Genomic DNA, 16,906 nt, shown 5'->3' with positions numbered 1-16,906 from the left:
ACAGCTGGTACAAAACACAGTTGCTAGGGCCCTCACAGGTACATTTTAGAGGGCCCATATCCAGCCTGTGCTGAGGCAGCTGCATTGGTTGCCAGTTGTGGCCCAGATCAGATTCAAGGTTCTGGTATTAACTTCAAGGTCATCTGTGGCTTGGGCCCTGCCTATCTGAGGGACCACTTGTTCCCTCATGCCCCCCTCAGGGTTCTTCGCTCTGCAGGTGCTAATCTGCTTGCGGTCCCTGGCCCCAGGGAAGTAGACCTGGCTTCGACCTACAGTGCGACTTACAATCACCTTCCCTTCCTCTCCCCACAACAGACAACTTGTGAGGTAGGTGAGGCTGAGAGAGCTCTGAGAGAATGTTAACAGGCCCAAGATCAATTGGCTGGCTGCATGTGGAGGAGTGGGGAATCAAACCTGGCTCTCAAGATTAGAGGCCACCTCCCCTAACTGCTACATCAAACTGGTTCTCAAGTGGAACTTAAGGGGAAAAGAAAATCCCATCCCCCCCCCCACTGCATCTGGTTTGCCTCTCCTCTCTCATATACCCAAAGCATACATTTAATTCCTGTAAAATGTGAACTCTTTTAACATTGTCGGATAATGATGATTTATTCGTATTTTGCTACGCACCAGAATTTTGAGAAGTTCTTTCTCGTCACAATCATCAATGCATTCTTCTTCCAGTTTTTCCCTGTATGGCTAGAACAGAAGAAAAAACAACAGCGATTTGATCCAGCAGTCAGAGTCAGGCATCTCTAAGTGCTGTAGAAGCACAAAGATACTCACCAATATGGACTCAATTTCATCAGGTGTGGCCTTTGTCTGGTACATCAGCATCTCCTGAGCAATGTCCTTCCTGTTTTCAAGCTTATTCATTTTCTCATATGTGTCTGTATTTAAAACAGACCATCCAAGGAACTGGGTTAACATCTGAAAAAAGGGCAAAGAACTGTGATTACTTATGTACCTCAATTCTACATATATGTAATGAAGTTTTCATTTAGAACAGGGGTGGGCAAACTGTAGCCCTCCATATGTCCATGCACTACATGATCCCCTGCCAGCAAATGCTAGCAAGGGCTCATGGGACTTGTAGTCCATGGACATCTGAAGGGCCACAGTTTGCCTACCCTTGATTTAGGGCAATGAAAAGATGTGCTCTAAATGATAATTGATAAGCGGTTACGTCTTTCATACACATATGAAAAATGTTGTTCTTAATGCAATTACAAGTTCCTGTTTATGGCTGTGGCCTGAATAGCCCTGCTTAGCCTGAGCTCGTCAGAACCTGGAAGCTAAGCTGGGTCATCCAGGGGTTAGTTCTTTGTTGGGAGACTACCAGATAAATAAGGAAGGTGGAGGTTGTCAGGCCGAGGAAGGTGATGGCAAACCACCTCTGCTCATCTCATGCTGGGAATGCCCTTGGAACAGGGTTGCCATGACTTGGCTGCAACTTGACAGCCAACTTCCCTGGAGATTGTAATGTTCTGGATATCAGCATCAGCCATTCCACAGGTAATCTAGGAAGCACATAGCAAGGGTGGTTTCATTTGGAATATGGACATAACTGAATGCCTTACATCTAGAAATTTCTGAAGTCTGCTACAACTTAACTCGTTTACCCAGGCTTCCTGTTGTTTTTCAGTGATTATAATAATGAGGTAGTAACATTTAAAATAATTTTGACATATGTGACGGTTGTCAACAGTGTCAATCGTATGTAAACAGCTACAGGCATATGGTTGAGGCCAGGGCGGTTGGTCCTGACATTAGATCTGGGCTCCATGGGTTCATCTGAATGATCTGATTGACTCACTCCCATATTACAGTATTATAGTATTGAGCCTCTTGTGGTGCAGAGTGGTAAGGCAGTAGTCTGAAAGCTTTGCCCATGAGGCTGGGAGTTCAATCCCAGCAGCCGGCTCAAGGTTGACTCAGCCTTCCATCCTTCCGAGGTCGGTAAAATGAGTACCGAGCTTGCTGGGGGGGTAAACGGTAATGACTGGGGAAGGCACTGGCAAACCACCCCGTATTGAGTCTGCCATGAAAACGCTAGAGGGCGTCACCCAAAGGGTCAGACATGACTCAGTGCTTGCACAGGGGATACCTTTACCTTTCCCTTCAGTATTAGCAACCTGATGTCCCTCGGCTAACGTAGAGAGGTTGGGGGGGGGTTTAGTGGGGTTAGTTAGTGCTCGCCTGTTGCCTAACGTTGATAACGTTGATATTGTGGATTGGTTTTAATGGTTTTAACTATGGGTTTTATTGCAATTTTTATCTTGTAAACCGCCGTGAGCCTAAGGGAACGGCGGTATAAAAGTTTAATAAATAAATAAATAGATAGATAGATAGATAGATAGATAGATAGATAGATAGATAGATAGATAGATAGATAAATACAATATGTCACCCACTCTCTGTCAGGAAGCCGCCTGGATCTGACAAAAATTCACATTCAATAGGAGCAACTTAATGCTACTAGTATAGTTCTCCTTAAGACTACAAGACAGCCTGTCCATCCATTCATGGTCTCTTATCTGATAATAATAGTTACTAAGCTCACACAGCTGGAAATGTAGTACTGCATGTGATTTCTGTTTAGGACTGAAGGAATGGCTTGTTATTCTTCAGGTTTCATAAAAATATTAATGGGAATGTTTTTCATAAATAAGTCAGACTATTACTATTACTAATAACAAATTGAATTTATATATCGCTCTTACAATACAAAAATTGTATTCAAAATACAAAAATATAGTTTATACTAACAATCATCTTGTTACTTTAATCATTGAAACACTTAAAACCATAATTAACACTTTTCCGGTCCTTGATATTGGCTCATTTCAGATGTTCCCATTGGTCATCCTTGATGGGGAGATTATGTTAATAAAAACGACCTTCACATCACATTCCTAAAACAGTTGTTATACTGAATTGGACCACTAGTCTATCAAGGTCTAGTTCAGGGGTGGCCAAACTGTGGCTCTCCAGATATCCATGGACGACAATTACCCTGAACCCCTGAAGAGCCACAGTTTGGCGACCCCTAATCAAGTTGAAGTGTCAGCTGTTCCCTCGGTTCTCCAGTCAAGATCTTTCACATGAACCTTGTAATTGGAGATACTCCACTTGACCCTTGTTACTAGAGATGTCAAGGATTGAACCCGACACCTTCCACATGCAATGACAGGGCCTTAAGTGCTTGGGATAGATGGGGTTATATGACAGTCATCATGACATACACTGCCTTGCTGGCTATACAACAGTTTTAAATGCTGATAACACCAATGCAAATATTTGATATCAAAATATTTCACAGTTAGTACTGTCAAAGAATTTTAATGGAGCAACCACTTGCCTTTTAACCATTAGCTGATGGCATTTAAATACCTGTGATATTATCAAAACATCAATATACCCGCTTATGAGATACTAAAGGAACTGTAAAATAATATTTTAACATTTTAATTCTGATTATACTAACATACTAGACCTCCAGCATACAAGGGTAGCCTTAATTGGCACCTGTTGCAATATGCTGATGAACCTATTGAAAGCTATTTCTTTCTCCACGGCAACTTGGCAATATCAGTACACTTTCAGCCTTACTTCAGTAAGCTGTTCATCATATTCATCAAATGGTCTGCCATCTTTCCTGTTGTAAAATGTAGCCACACCAACAATTTCTTCTTTTTTGTTGACAATGGGCAAAGACAGGACATTTTTGACAACCCAGCCTGTCTCATCAAAAGGTTCTTTCTGCAGAACAGTAAAAGAATAGGCAGTGTTACATACTTACTTAAAAAGAGAAATACAAGCATGGGTGTTTGTGTTATAGTTACAAGACTCAACATTTGCACCCTGGGGCTGGTGGAGGAGGAAAATGTAATGATCCAACTAAGTGCAAACCCTTTTAAGTTGTTTTGGGTTCAATGAGTTCATGCTCCCCCACTATGAAATCCATGGGACCAAAATTGCTTAACTTTTGCAGGATTGTTCTCTAAGAGTTATTTTTAGTAAAGAAATTCTTAAATATGAATGTTTGCAACTGCATCTGAACTGAAATGGGGTGAGAGTAATTCACAAACACTCCTCCATCCACAAACCCCTATGTAATAAGTTGGGGTGGGGTTGTTTTCAAAAGAGGGCAAAAGCATTCCCCTGTGCTTGTCCCACTGGTGCATTTTCTTTCTTTTTTTAAAAGATGTGGTGGTTATTTCTACCATATTACAAGCTAATTACAAGTGCATGCAGTCGTCCAGCACTTGTTAACTGGACTGGCATGTTTTCAGACTGTATCCCCTCAGGGTGTTTTATATTCAAATAATAACAGCAATACCAAATCAACTGCTTCTTTAAACTATTTCTTTGTTCAAATCAGTCTTTTCCTCATGATTGATGTCACAATTCAAATTTGACTACTCGATGGTCTTACTAGGGTGGTAAACAATGGTAATTCAGAGCAAGGGCCTGATCAAATTGCCGTCAATGACACTGTAAGATAGCCAAATCCACCTAGTATAGCAATGATGGCACTAACCATAACAAGAAGATTAATTCGTTGCAAATGAGGTCAAAAAAGTGCCAGTCAGTCAAGATGAAGTAATAGACTATCCATCCTCCTGAGAAGCATTTCTTTCACTCTAAAATGACCACCTGGAAGTACTTTGGCAACCCTACTTACTGCTCACACATTCTGCTGCAAGCATACTATCAGGATATAGGAAACGATGTTACCTGAAAACTGAAGTAGTCATCTGAAGGTGCATCCATCATATTACAAATCTATGGAAGGAAAGACATGCAATAAAGAGAAGCCTCTGCACACATACATACACTGACCCTCCTAGACTGTCCAGAAGCAGGAATGATCAAGATGTCTCATGCCAATTGTTGATGACTGGTGCCCAGATTGTAAGTGCTAGTCGCTTGCATTATTTCCTTTTATACAGTCATGGCCCATTCCAGGTTTGGTTGCCTACTCCAGATTAGGAAATTCTAGAAAATTTGAGGTGGAGAATGGGCAAGGTAGAGTTTGGGGAAGGAAAGGAGCTGAGAAGGGAAGTGATGCAATAAAACCCACCCCAGCCCAAGGCTTCCATTTCCTGTAGGTCAGGGATAGCCAAATTGTGGTTCTCCTGATGTCTATGGATTACAATTATGTATCACTGCCAGCATCGTCATGGCAGGGGATCATGGTAATTGTAGTCCATGGAAATTTGGAGTGCCACAGTTTGGCCACCCATGCTTTAGGGGAACTGATCCCTGTAGCATGGAGATCAGTTGCAATTCTGGGAGGTCTCCAGACTGCCTCTGGAGGGCAATAGTCCTAATTCCAGGGCTCTTTGATTGGATGCTCCAGTACTTTGGAATGGGCTGCCAAGAGAACTTGTAGCTATCCTGCCTCTGCCCAAGGTGTAATGCAGTTCTTTTCTGAAAAAATTCTGAAAAGGCTTAGAGGGGACTATATTGAACCAAGATAGCCAGGTTCCTGCTGGGGTGAGGGACCTTCTGCCTGCATCTCATGTTGCTCACTGCTGTCCAAGTGGACAGTGGGAATGACCCAGAAGTTATGCCATTATGGCAGTTGATTCTTTAGCAGTCATTTAAAAAAATCCATGGTTAAACCATAGAGTTTTGAATGAATGCTAGAGGGACACCACTAGCACAATGATGTCACTTCCATGTCACATCCAAAGTGCGGTCATTGCACGGAAGATGCCTATTGGTCCCATTACAGAAGTCTGAGCCCTTATGGCTGAATATTGCCATGAAAACAGGAGTGTTAAGTCTGATAATGGTCTGTATTTTGTGCTTTATTGTGGGAATTTTATTATTTCTATTGTTTTAACCTGTATCTTGCTTGAGTTTGCAATTTGATGAGAAGATCATTGGGTGGGGGGGAGATCTCCCAGTACAGTAGGAGACCTTCCATCCTGGGCCCATTGGAGGAGGAAACTTTTAAATTAAAACACACATACACACACGAATATACACACACTCATATACTCAGTTCAAGAAAAATGAAACATGAAACTTACAAATCCGTTTTCAGCGACATAAGTTGGCAACCCACTACACAAACACCAGTGGTCAGCAGGTGGTGTCCTTCAAGAAGAGAATAGGTAATATGAGAACCTCCAATCAGAACATACACAATTAGTTATGATGGAGCAGATGAACCAATAAATACTCACGGAATGACTTTGATTTCTTCTTTTCCGTGTAAAATATAATCAATTATCTTATAAAAGTTGACTTCCTAAATGCAAGTGGAGAAAACAATGTAATAGCCTGTAAGCAAAACATGTTCTGAAAATGGTAATTTAAAAAGAGGACACTCACTCGGCCATCGGGTGTTTTTGGTCCTTTGTAAGGTTCTGCTTCTCCTAGTTTCACTGGCCATTCATCATAGAACTCCTAGACATAAGGAAAAAGGAATTAGTGAGAATTCTCATAGAATGGTAGGCTTGAAAAATGGCTTCAAAATTCTGCTAGGAATGGGCAGTAGATTTGACCTCAGATCCTATGAAGTCAACTATGTGCAGGATTAAGTCTTAGTTACCATTTAGAGGTACTTTATTTTTTAATAGTAAATAAAATGATGGTGACCTTCTCTTTGGTCATGTCCAGAAGACCAACGGAGTATCTTTCACAGTTCAAATATGTCCGGATAGTATACAATGCTTTGTGAAACTGTCGCTCAATATCCGTAAGCTCCTCAAATACTTTGTTAGCAGAACACAAGAGCATCTGTGTAAGAAAGAGGAAATGAAAACAATCTTAAAATGTTTGCCGTTAAAGAGATGGAGCAGTAATGACACTACAGGAAGAACCCCAAAAATTGTAAGAAAAAATTGGCACAGGCAATCTTATTTTTACTATGGAATTGTTGAAGTACCTTGACCTGTATGGCCAAGGGTAGCCAGATGTTATCAGATCTTGGAAGCTAAGCAAGGTTATTCCTGATTAGTCTTTGGATGGAAGACTACAAAGAAGGCCAGGTTTGCTCTGCCCAAGCAGGCAATGGTTAACCTCCCCAGTCCATCTCTTGCCTTGAAAACCCTACGTGGATTGCCCTAAGTCAGTGGTGACTTTATGGCACTTTCCACTGTCATCACCACTGCTTTTAAAGCATTAATTATAGCAACAAATTGAATGCTAAACAATGGGATATTTACTGGCCTTGCATTTAGGCAGGTTAATAAATAGTACTTTACCTGACTTTTTCTGGATTCAAGATTGTACAAGTATGAAGTGTGGTGTTGTTTAAAAGCAAGTGTAATAAAATTAATATATTTCTTGAAAACCTGCAGTGAGAAACATGAAAAAGTCAAGTATAAGACAAGATCATGGACATGAGCCAGCCAAAGTCAAGCACTTCAGATTTCATTATTTCAAGTGAGAAAGTCAAACATATGCTGAAGTCGATGTGATTTAAGTGTAAATAATGTTTGTTGGGTATTGACAGATTTATTTAGATTTGTTGGCTGAGTTTAAATATGCAAAGAGGAGAAAAGCACCAAGCTGCTTAAAAGAATAAAATAGTTGTATTATGGAGAGAAACAACTTTGTAAAGATAGAAAGGAGAGAGAAACCTGCATTCATTCAGTTTGTTGTGAAGGCAAGCAGGGAAGAAGTATGCTCAAAGAGCAGTAAGTCTCCAAATGAGCTAATCAGGACACTGGAGGAGATTATTTTTGGGGAAAAATCAGGAAGTTCCTATTCTAACTATTCTTTTGAATAGTTTTTGAATCATGCACAGTATAGATCTTGCATATTCAACCACTATTTATATCACACTTTTTGTTGGAATTATTGGAGCAGCTTAGATATGGTTGCCCGTGGGCGTGTATCCAATAAGCTTCAGTAATGCTACAGTTTCAGGTACTCCCAAACCAGTAGCTATTGCCTACTTATTCCTTCAATTTGTCTTGGCACCCCTGGAAAACTTTTGCTGATAGAAGGGATCTTTATCAGCAGAGGGGGACTGCCCCACTTTCCCACTTCTGCTGTAGCTCTACAAATGCTGCTCAAGTGGACAGAGGACTCCCAAAACAACATGAGTAAGGAGATGGGCTCCTGCAGTGAGAGGAAGACATTTTTAAAGATCTCCCTCCTCCTTTTGCCACTGGCAATTTGTACTGGATCCAACACATTGTCAAACTACTGTGTTCCTTAAAAGAAATCTTACCTCTTCATCTGCTTTAGTGAATTCAGGGCCATTTTTCTTATTAATTGCCATAATCACAGCAAGGACTTCCTTGCCATGCATAATCACAGTGGTCAACATGTTGACAGTTTTGAAGCCAGTTTGCTTGTCCACAAAGTCACAAAAATGATCATTCTGAAACAAACAGGAATAATACATTAGTTTTTAAAAATATATATATTTACAATATTATTACAAATTGAAATGCCTCTTTGAATTCACACAGTGCTGTTTGGTCTCATAGTCACCCTGACACATTTTCTTCAGAATGGAAAACTGAATAGGAGTAAATGTTCTGGCCCAAATGACAAGTTGCTAGTTCATTTATCAGTTGTATTACAATGCCATCCTAAATAGAATTATAACCTAATGCAGGCTTTCTCAACCATGGTTTCATGACACCCTGGGGTTTCTTGACTGCCCTGGAAGGGTTTCTCAAATGGGTGGGAGGTAATTATTTTTAATATATTTTCAAAATTTGTTAACCATTTATCGGGTGACATGACCATATATGTCAACTTGACCACCCTCCCAAAATAGCCAGTGATGGGCCTGGAGGGGGTGGGAAGGGAGGCACCCCAGGTGGCTGTGTACACAGCTATACTCTGCATACCGAGCCGTATTCTGCATTATCGTGCCACTTCTGGGGTTTCTTGAAGCCTGAAGAATGTTTTAGGGCTTTCTTAATGGTAAAAATAGTTGAGAAAGGCTACCCTAATGAGTCCATTGAAGTAAGTGGGCTTAGAAGGGTGAAACTTTTTAAAATATTGTATTTTTCGATGCTCATGCATGCAAGAAAAAAAAATCACATGTGAATCTTGCATAAGCATGTAGCAGTGATTGTCTAACTCAGCAGGCATTATGCAGAAATGAAGATCTGAGAAGTGGTATCAAAATACTTGCGTTCAGATATATACAAAACGTATACATGCACCTGAAATTATAGCAGGCTTTAGCACAGGTCTCGTGTGACCACTGTCTATTTCAAGGTCTATATATTTTTACCCTGAGTGAGCTAACATTCTACTTTCAGAATACTATGAGGGAAATTTCTTGAGTAAACTCCAGATTAACTAAGGGGCGAAAAGACTGTCAGATGTATATAGAACTCGATTTCTAAAAACTAAATTATTTTATACTTAGGTGACTGTGGTTAAATTTGTTTCCTGACTCCATGAAAAGGGTTAGTGCTTTGAGGGCATATGGAAGCCCTTTTTGATGAACCATTAGTCAAAAGATGTAAGTATGACCCAACCTTACATACAACAGCTGATAGAGATGAGGCATTCTGTCTCCCAAAATAGAAATTAAACCTTACCTGGTTGAGACTTTATTTTCAGGTCTTCATTTTACACTAGAAATGTTATAAATATAGTTCAGAATTAAAAGAACTGTACAACTAGTTTCATGAGTCCAAGGGGCTTCAAAAGGGTACTTCTAAAAAAGCTTATTACAAGCTTATTACATTAAAAATACCAGGATTCTATAGAAGTGAGGACTGTTAAAATAATATAAAATTGATATCCATTTGTAGGCCAGATATCCACTGAAATCCTCCATTGACTCAAAGAAGGTTGTGAATAAATGATTTTTTTCTGTGGGATTTGAAATTAGCATTTTGGTGGTTTTGCTTCTCTGGACAGGAGAGGAAGGTTTGGGCAGTGGTTATCTAGGCTCATTTCAAATCACCTTTATACAAATGTTGATAGGCCTAGCTAAAGGCAATGGAATAGTAAAAAAAAAAATCCCTCCCCCAAGTTTTCCAAGCAGACATAGAGGTCTGGAGGACTTTGGACAAGACAACCTCTAGGTCAAGCTTTCCCAACAAGAGTTTCATGAAAACTTGATGGCACTAAAAGGATTTCCTGAATGGATGGGAGTTAATTAATTTTAATATATATATATATTTTAAATTTGTTAAACATTTATTGGAGGTATGACCATATAGTCATATCAACCTGCCCCTCCCCAAGATGGCCAGTGATGGATCTGAAGGGGAAGAGGGGGGGGTGCATGTACACAGCTATGCTTTCAAGCCATATTCTGCATGATCACACCACTTCTGGGGTTTCTTGAAGAAGCCTGGATAATGTTTCAGGAGTTTCTCAATGGTAAAAAAATTGAGAAAGGCTGCTCTAGGTATAATCTCCAGGAAGGAATTCCTGGAGATGAGCTGACCTGGCCAATGGGTGGGGAAAAGAGATGATAAAACTCAGGAGAAGAAGGAAGAAATGCTCTTTCATGTGAAATTCATCTGAGGGAGAGAGCTCTTACCCGAGGTCTGGAGCAGGTGACCATTGGCCTCAAGAACTGGAGCAAGCTTTAAGGTAATAGGAATCAGGCAGAGACCTGCAATTTTTAAAGCTATTTTATATTTTAACATCTGATAAGGCATGTTTAGAGAGAGGGACAGAAGGATTGTATTTTTACCCAGGAGCTGGGAACCTCTTAGAGTGGGCTGGGTGGAATAGGGCCTGCAATCCAAAGCAGGCATGTTCTGCGACAACTTTGGGAATGGTGGGACAAGGACAAACAAATAACTTGATTGCCCAGGGATTGTGAATTTGGCAATACAAATGCAAAGACAGTGACAGATGGTTGGTGTGTGCGGCTTTTTTTTTTTTTTGGGTCAACTGGAGCAGGGTGTGATTAGACTAGCTAAAATAGAGTTCACAGAGCAATTGAGAATACTTAAGCTGGCAAAGCAAGAGCTGCAGGAAGAATGCCAGGAGCAGCATGTAGATTATGAGAGCAAGACTGTTGATAAGACAAAGGCTGTCCTGCTAAGCTGTGGTGAGCCAAGAGGGGCAAGGCTGCTGAGCACCCAAGCCAGCAGGATGAGATCAGTCTCTGAGAACTAGAGCTGGAGATGTTGCATCTGCATGCCGAGAAGGAGATAGAAATACAGAAGCTAAAATTGCAAGAGGAGCAGCAGAAGGCAGAGAGGGACTCCCAGAGGGTTGAGAGGGAAGGACTCTGGAGGGATAGCAAAATCTGTAGGAAAGAAGGGGGGAGGATACAGTAAGAGCAGCAGTGAAGGATGCAAGAGGAGCAGTGGGGACACGACCTTGAGAGGATGCACCTGCAGTCTGAAGAAAATAAAAGTTACCCCCAAAGATTTTATTCCACACAAGACCTCTCAGTATATCTTTCAAATTCTGAAAAAGTATTTATGCAGTGGGTAAGTGCAGAAGCAGACTACATGTCCTATCTTTGTAGCATCCTTGCTGGGGAGCTAGATGCTGTCTACCATAGCATGCCTAGGGGCAAAGGGAGAATACATTTTAAAGACTTCACAGGTTTTTTTAAGGTTCAAAGTGGGGACTGATAATTTTCAAAAGGAGTGTCTGGGCTTAACCTCGCAGCAGTGCAAAACATATTCTGAGTATGTTGTGAAAATAAGTGAAATGGGGAGGAGATCAGCGGAAGAACAAAACGCAAGGAATTCTGAGACTTTTCCCCCCAGTTAATGGTGTTAGACTGATTTTATTCCAACCCCCCCCCCCACTGGTGCTAAGGCAGGGGATTGGGCTGGAGGACCTCTCTGCTGGGCAAGGAAGGGAAATGGTTCCAAAGGGGGGGGTGGATTCTCAACCCAAAAGGGAGGGAACTTCTGCTCAGACAGAGATTAAGAATGCTCCAGACTCAGCTAACAGATGAGCTGAACTGCCCCCAAGTTCAAAAATGCTTGAACTGTGGAGGGACAGACCACTTGAGGGCTGCCTATCCTCAGTTACAAGCAGAGACCTCCAAACCTGTTCCAAAAGCACCAGCTAGTGAGAAGGTAATGGTGGCCATTATTCAGTTAACATGGTAACAGGCAGCCAATCCCTAGAAAGAGGTAGGAAGGAAAATGTGTCTCTGTGGAGACCAGATCATCACCACCAGCCTTGGGAGAGAAGGTCGCTCAGGTTACTGTAGAAAAAGGGGAAGCAAATGTAATGCAGGGGGAGAGGGTCAGACCATCCCAAACCCTGAGGGACAGTTTTGAGAATTTTGAGGACCAACATATGTTTCTCTTTTTACTATCCTTAATACGCCTGCAGCGCCGTGGGCGCCGCGGACTAAATAATTCGTTAAGCCCTCAGGCGGAGGGCTTTGTCCGTGATGAGGAAGGGGCCTAATTGGCCCCTTCCTCCTGACAGACCATCGACCGGGCCAATTGGCAGGCGTGAAGCGCCTGCCGATTGGCCCGGCCGATTCCTAGGCTGCTGAAGGAAGCAACTGCGAGCCGCGCGGAGTGCGGCTTGCAGTTGCTTCCTTGAGGGCGGCCTGATGCGTCGGGAGGCGCGAAGCACCTCCGACGCGTCAGGCCGCCGGCAAGGGAGCCCCCGGCAGCCGCGCAGAGCGCGGCTGCCGGGGGCTCCCTGCCCGACGGGCTGATGCTGCGAGAGGCGCAAAGCGCCTCTTGCAGCATCAGCCACAAGGAGCCCCGGCAGCCACTCTCCGCATGGCTGCGGAGGCTCCGTGGTCTAGCGCCCGCTGCATTTAGCTGCAGCGGGCTTGATTACTAGTTATTTATATAGGTCTATGGACATGTTTCCCCTCCAGCGGATGGATAGGTTTTGTGTGAGTGGAAGAGCCATAGGAAGTGGATGAGACAAGAGAAAGAGCAGAGAGTTTTCGAGAAGTACTACCCTGTAGGAAGAATTGTTGCCCTAAAGCAGAGCTACAACCTATGGAGACCTAGATCTCCACCAGCAGAGCAGCACAGCCACCCCATTAAGCCAGGGGAAAGTACCTCTCTTGTTTCTACTTTAATCTGTGTTTCCTTGAGTTTTTATATATTGCGTCCTGCTTTAATTACCGGCTATACCACCTCATTGTATAGTTCCCATACTTATTTTGCATTCTTGTGACCTGCAAAAGGTAATTAGAGGGTCTGGGGAGCTCTTTGAAGTTGTATTTTCCTTTGCCAATATCCCCTAGTTAGAAGATGAAAAAGAACACTTGTTTTTTATACCTGGCTTTTTACTACCCAAAGGAGTCTCAGAGCAGCTTATAATCGCCTTTTCTTCCTCTCCCCGCAACAGACACCCTATGAGGTAGGTGGGACTGAGAGAGCTCTGAGAGGACTGTTCTGTGAGAACAAACCTGACTTTCCAGATTAGTGACCCCTGTTCTTAACTACTATGCCGAAACCGTGGAAGCCTGTGAGGTTGAGGAAACACTAATTTTCCTCTTGTCCTCCCTCTGTTAATCAAACCAGGTACCATAACTGCTTCCATCAATAGGAGTTGAAAGGCACATCTGTATTATGTTGAAAATAATTATAAAATAATTGTTACTGTTATTAATTCCTTGAACAGGCAAAAGCTGCAGTCCTGAGAACACCTTCCTAAGCCCCATTGACTAAAATAGCACTTCCTTCTGAGTAGAGCTGCTTAGAATTGCTTTGAAAGCACTTTACATTTACCTCCTAATTAGTTATAGCTGCTGTATGTTATTACCATTCACTTTTCTATATACCCAGAGAGAGGAAATAACCATCTATGAGGCTTTCCATTCTGTTTTTTTTTCTTGATCTCAGACTAAATAAATCCACTGAGTGGTATGACAATGAACCCTTTTAAACATATAGCAAGTGTTACAAATTCGAGGCTAACCTCAATCCGAGCTGTTTTCTAAACTGAAGCAAATTATTTTACCTGTTAAGTATATTAAAAGGTCAATGGAATACTGACCATTATCTGCCCAGTTTTCTAAAAATGCAAAACCAGGAGAAAAAAATCTAATTCTGAAAGACTCTGAAAAGACTGTCATCATCATCAGCTGTACTTACTCCTGTATAGTGGATTTAGGCTTATGATATAAAGCCCATTCAGTTTAATGGAACTAAATCAAATTAAATTCATGCGTTTCCAAACCAGTGGATGAGAGTTTTGGTTTCAGTAACACATTAAGGATGCTTTTTGAAGAATGGTTTACCAGATTTCCAATAAGTAATGTCTAAGCATGACAGATACTATTCATGGATCCTATTAACGTGATGGATCCTTATATTTATTTATATTTATTTATGTGAAAAATTTCTATGCTGCCTTTCCACCCAGCTCATGCCCCCCCCCCCCCCCGGCAGAAAAACATTTCAAACACTGTAACTTACAAATATCTATAAAATATTTAAAACAATATATACATTTTAAAAGCAATAAAATATATAAATGCAAACTTTTGCCGGTTTCTGGGTGATGCCTGCTTGCCCAAATAGGTGATGAGAAATTGGACTGCATTTTCTACCCTGCCCTCCAGTTTATATTATTCCATCCACCTTGTGAGAAGGTCACACAGGAAGATTCCTGGGTGGGTGAGGATTCCAACCTCAGCTTTAATCCAACACTCTAATCACTATCAAACACTGCTTGTTATAATAAAGTAATAGCAGTGGTGTCATCCAAAAGCACCATCCCTTGTGCAACCATACCATGCTAGCTGCTGCAATTTTCGAAGTGCCTTTTTGTAAAGCACTGTATCAGCCACAGACACAAGCTCTGAAAGCAATATAAAAAGTGTTAATGATTCCTCTCCTTCTTGCCTTCTAAGAAAAACGCAGTCTCTGGCTTTGATGAATTGAATGCGATGAATTTGAAATTAATTCCAAAATATGCATAGAACTTCCAAGAAAGTCTCACTGCTTGCTTTGACCAATTTCATTTCATGGGTGGATTCTTTCCCACAGATTTAGGTATGGTGATAGACCCAAGTCATATAGAGCATATGCTCTTGCATTGTGAATTGTTCACAGAGGTGAAGAAGCATGGAATGTAGCTCGTGACACATCAGAGGAGGTTGGGCCATGGCTTTTTGCACTAGATGTAGTTTCCTAACCCTACACTGAAAGTACTAGAGCCTGTTCTTGGTATTACCAAAGTGTGTGAGATAGTTGCCTCTTGTCAGATCCCTTTTCTCAGGGAAGGGTGCTGCTAGCTCAGATGTCTTGGCCACACCTGTCACTTATATTTCTGGAAGCAGAGCTAGATCCAGGAGTATTTGTGGACAAGCAATCTGTTATTTTAGGGGCAACATGATCCCATCAATAATAGCTGGACCCTTTTCCTTTCCATCACATAGAAGCCAATTATCACTTTTTCTTTTTCAGTTTATTAACTGTGAACCAATCTGTAAGTTTAGAATCTGCACCTTGGATCCTATGTACATGAGAGGGGAAAAAAGAAGTGTATGTCATCAACATATTAATAACATTACACTCAATATCTCTCATTTATTCTTCCAGTTGTTTCATATGGACATTGGAGAGGACAAGCTGGGGATTTATGAGGAAGAGTAGGAGGGTTGGTGATAAATCTTTTGGAAATTTTCCATTCCAAGATTTATAGACTCTCAGTGAAGTAATAAAGCCAATCTCCTTGGCTCCTTCTGCTTTCCCTCCTTTTAACTTGCTGTCAGCTTTTCGCATATCCTGGAGCATGCCCAGTCCTCATCAGGCTTTTGTGAAGTTCTCTTGTTTTTCTTGTGAGTTTATAAAGGAGTACCCTAAATATGTAGAACCATCTGCCATGCCTTTGGGTGGCCTGATTTTGCTATTTTCAATATTGGTACGAGCCACATACTTTGGTATTAGATACACAAGTTGGTGGTAGGATGGAACCCCATTGGATAACAGAACATTAGCAACTAACATTCTGGAACTAGGGAGAAAGAAACTAGGTATTTCTAACTTTTTCCTTCAGAATCCTGTACAAACCATTAGATCAGACCTATGATTTTGTGTTTTAGCCACAATAGAAGTGAATAAGTCTTTTTTACAATGACACCATTACATCTGTACATTGAAGTCTATCAGAGAGCTTTTCTTAATGCACAGAGTGTCATTTCATACTTGCTTTCCAGTCAAAACCTGATGCTAATGCTGATGCCTTTGTCACTTGGCATGCCTAGATTACAAAGTACATCACAGATTAAAATGTTTGCTGTAATCCACAAAAGCCACACTGGAGGTTTTTGATTTATTTTATGGCACACATAGTAAAGCAGGATATCTAAAGGTTGTCTGGCAGCTAAGCAAGGAACATTTGGAGTGAATGAGCAACAGACTCAGAGTAACATCTTTCTAGCTGTTGGCGGAGTTTGAATATGTGGAGAGAATGGAGCACCAGGCAGCTTAAATAATAAAATAGTTTTTTATTGTGAAAAGAAACAACTATGTATAGAAAGACAGAGACAGAGATCTATCTAGCTATCTGCAGTCATTCTTTTTTCTGTTCTGGAGGCAGGAAACGTATACTCAAAGAAGCAGGAAGTCTCCTGTTGAGCCAGCAGGACACTGGGGGAGATAATTTGAAAATCACCAGGAAGTTCCTATCCTATCTATGCTAAATGTATATCTCCTGCAATGCCCCCTGCAAGACACCCCTTATATTCCGCTCAGTTATGCTCAGTTATGCACACTGCAGATATTGCATATTCCATTGCTTCATTGACTTCAGTGGATTTAGGAGGGCATAGCTCTGTTTAGGATTGTCCTGTTAATCAGGTAATGATTTACCTATGGCAAGTAAGGTTGCCAGTGCCTGGAGAATAAAATGCCCCATCCCTTTAACAGAGGCTTAATGGGATGTTTTTTTTAAACAGGTGATGTTATTTACCTCCATGCCATAAAAAGCTTGAGCTGTCCATTTCCACATATTAATCCTCATTAAAGTGATAAGACATTTTTCTGCTGACCACCCT

At 41.4% G+C, this 16,906-nt stretch overlaps 1 protein-coding gene across 1 annotated transcript in view; it reads right to left on the bottom strand.

Moving 5' to 3' along the window:
* The window catches only part of PDE6C (phosphodiesterase 6C), a 49,278-nt gene that overhangs the window by 14,850 nt on the left and 17,522 nt on the right, over positions 1-16,906 (bottom strand). Inside the window, exons 2-11 of the mRNA XM_077350280.1 lie at positions 8,198-8,350; positions 7,224-7,313; positions 6,616-6,756; positions 6,349-6,423; positions 6,201-6,265; positions 6,045-6,111; positions 4,741-4,788; positions 3,613-3,762; positions 787-930; positions 631-699 (exon numbers count right to left, since the gene is read on the bottom strand). Of these exons, the coding sequence (XP_077206395.1) occupies positions 631-699; positions 787-930; positions 3,613-3,762; positions 4,741-4,788; positions 6,045-6,111; positions 6,201-6,265; positions 6,349-6,423; positions 6,616-6,756; positions 7,224-7,313; positions 8,198-8,350 (1,002 nt within the window). The remainder of the gene's footprint in view (positions 1-630; positions 700-786; positions 931-3,612; positions 3,763-4,740; positions 4,789-6,044; positions 6,112-6,200; positions 6,266-6,348; positions 6,424-6,615; positions 6,757-7,223; positions 7,314-8,197; positions 8,351-16,906) is intronic.

The sequence above is a fragment of the Paroedura picta genome, chromosome 8, assembly GCF_049243985.1.
Source record: "Paroedura picta isolate Pp20150507F chromosome 8, Ppicta_v3.0, whole genome shotgun sequence".
NCBI lineage: Eukaryota > Metazoa > Chordata > Lepidosauria > Squamata > Gekkonidae > Paroedura > Paroedura picta.
The sequence above is the reverse complement of the archived record's forward strand: the minus strand, read 5'-3'. Positions and strand labels throughout refer to the sequence as shown.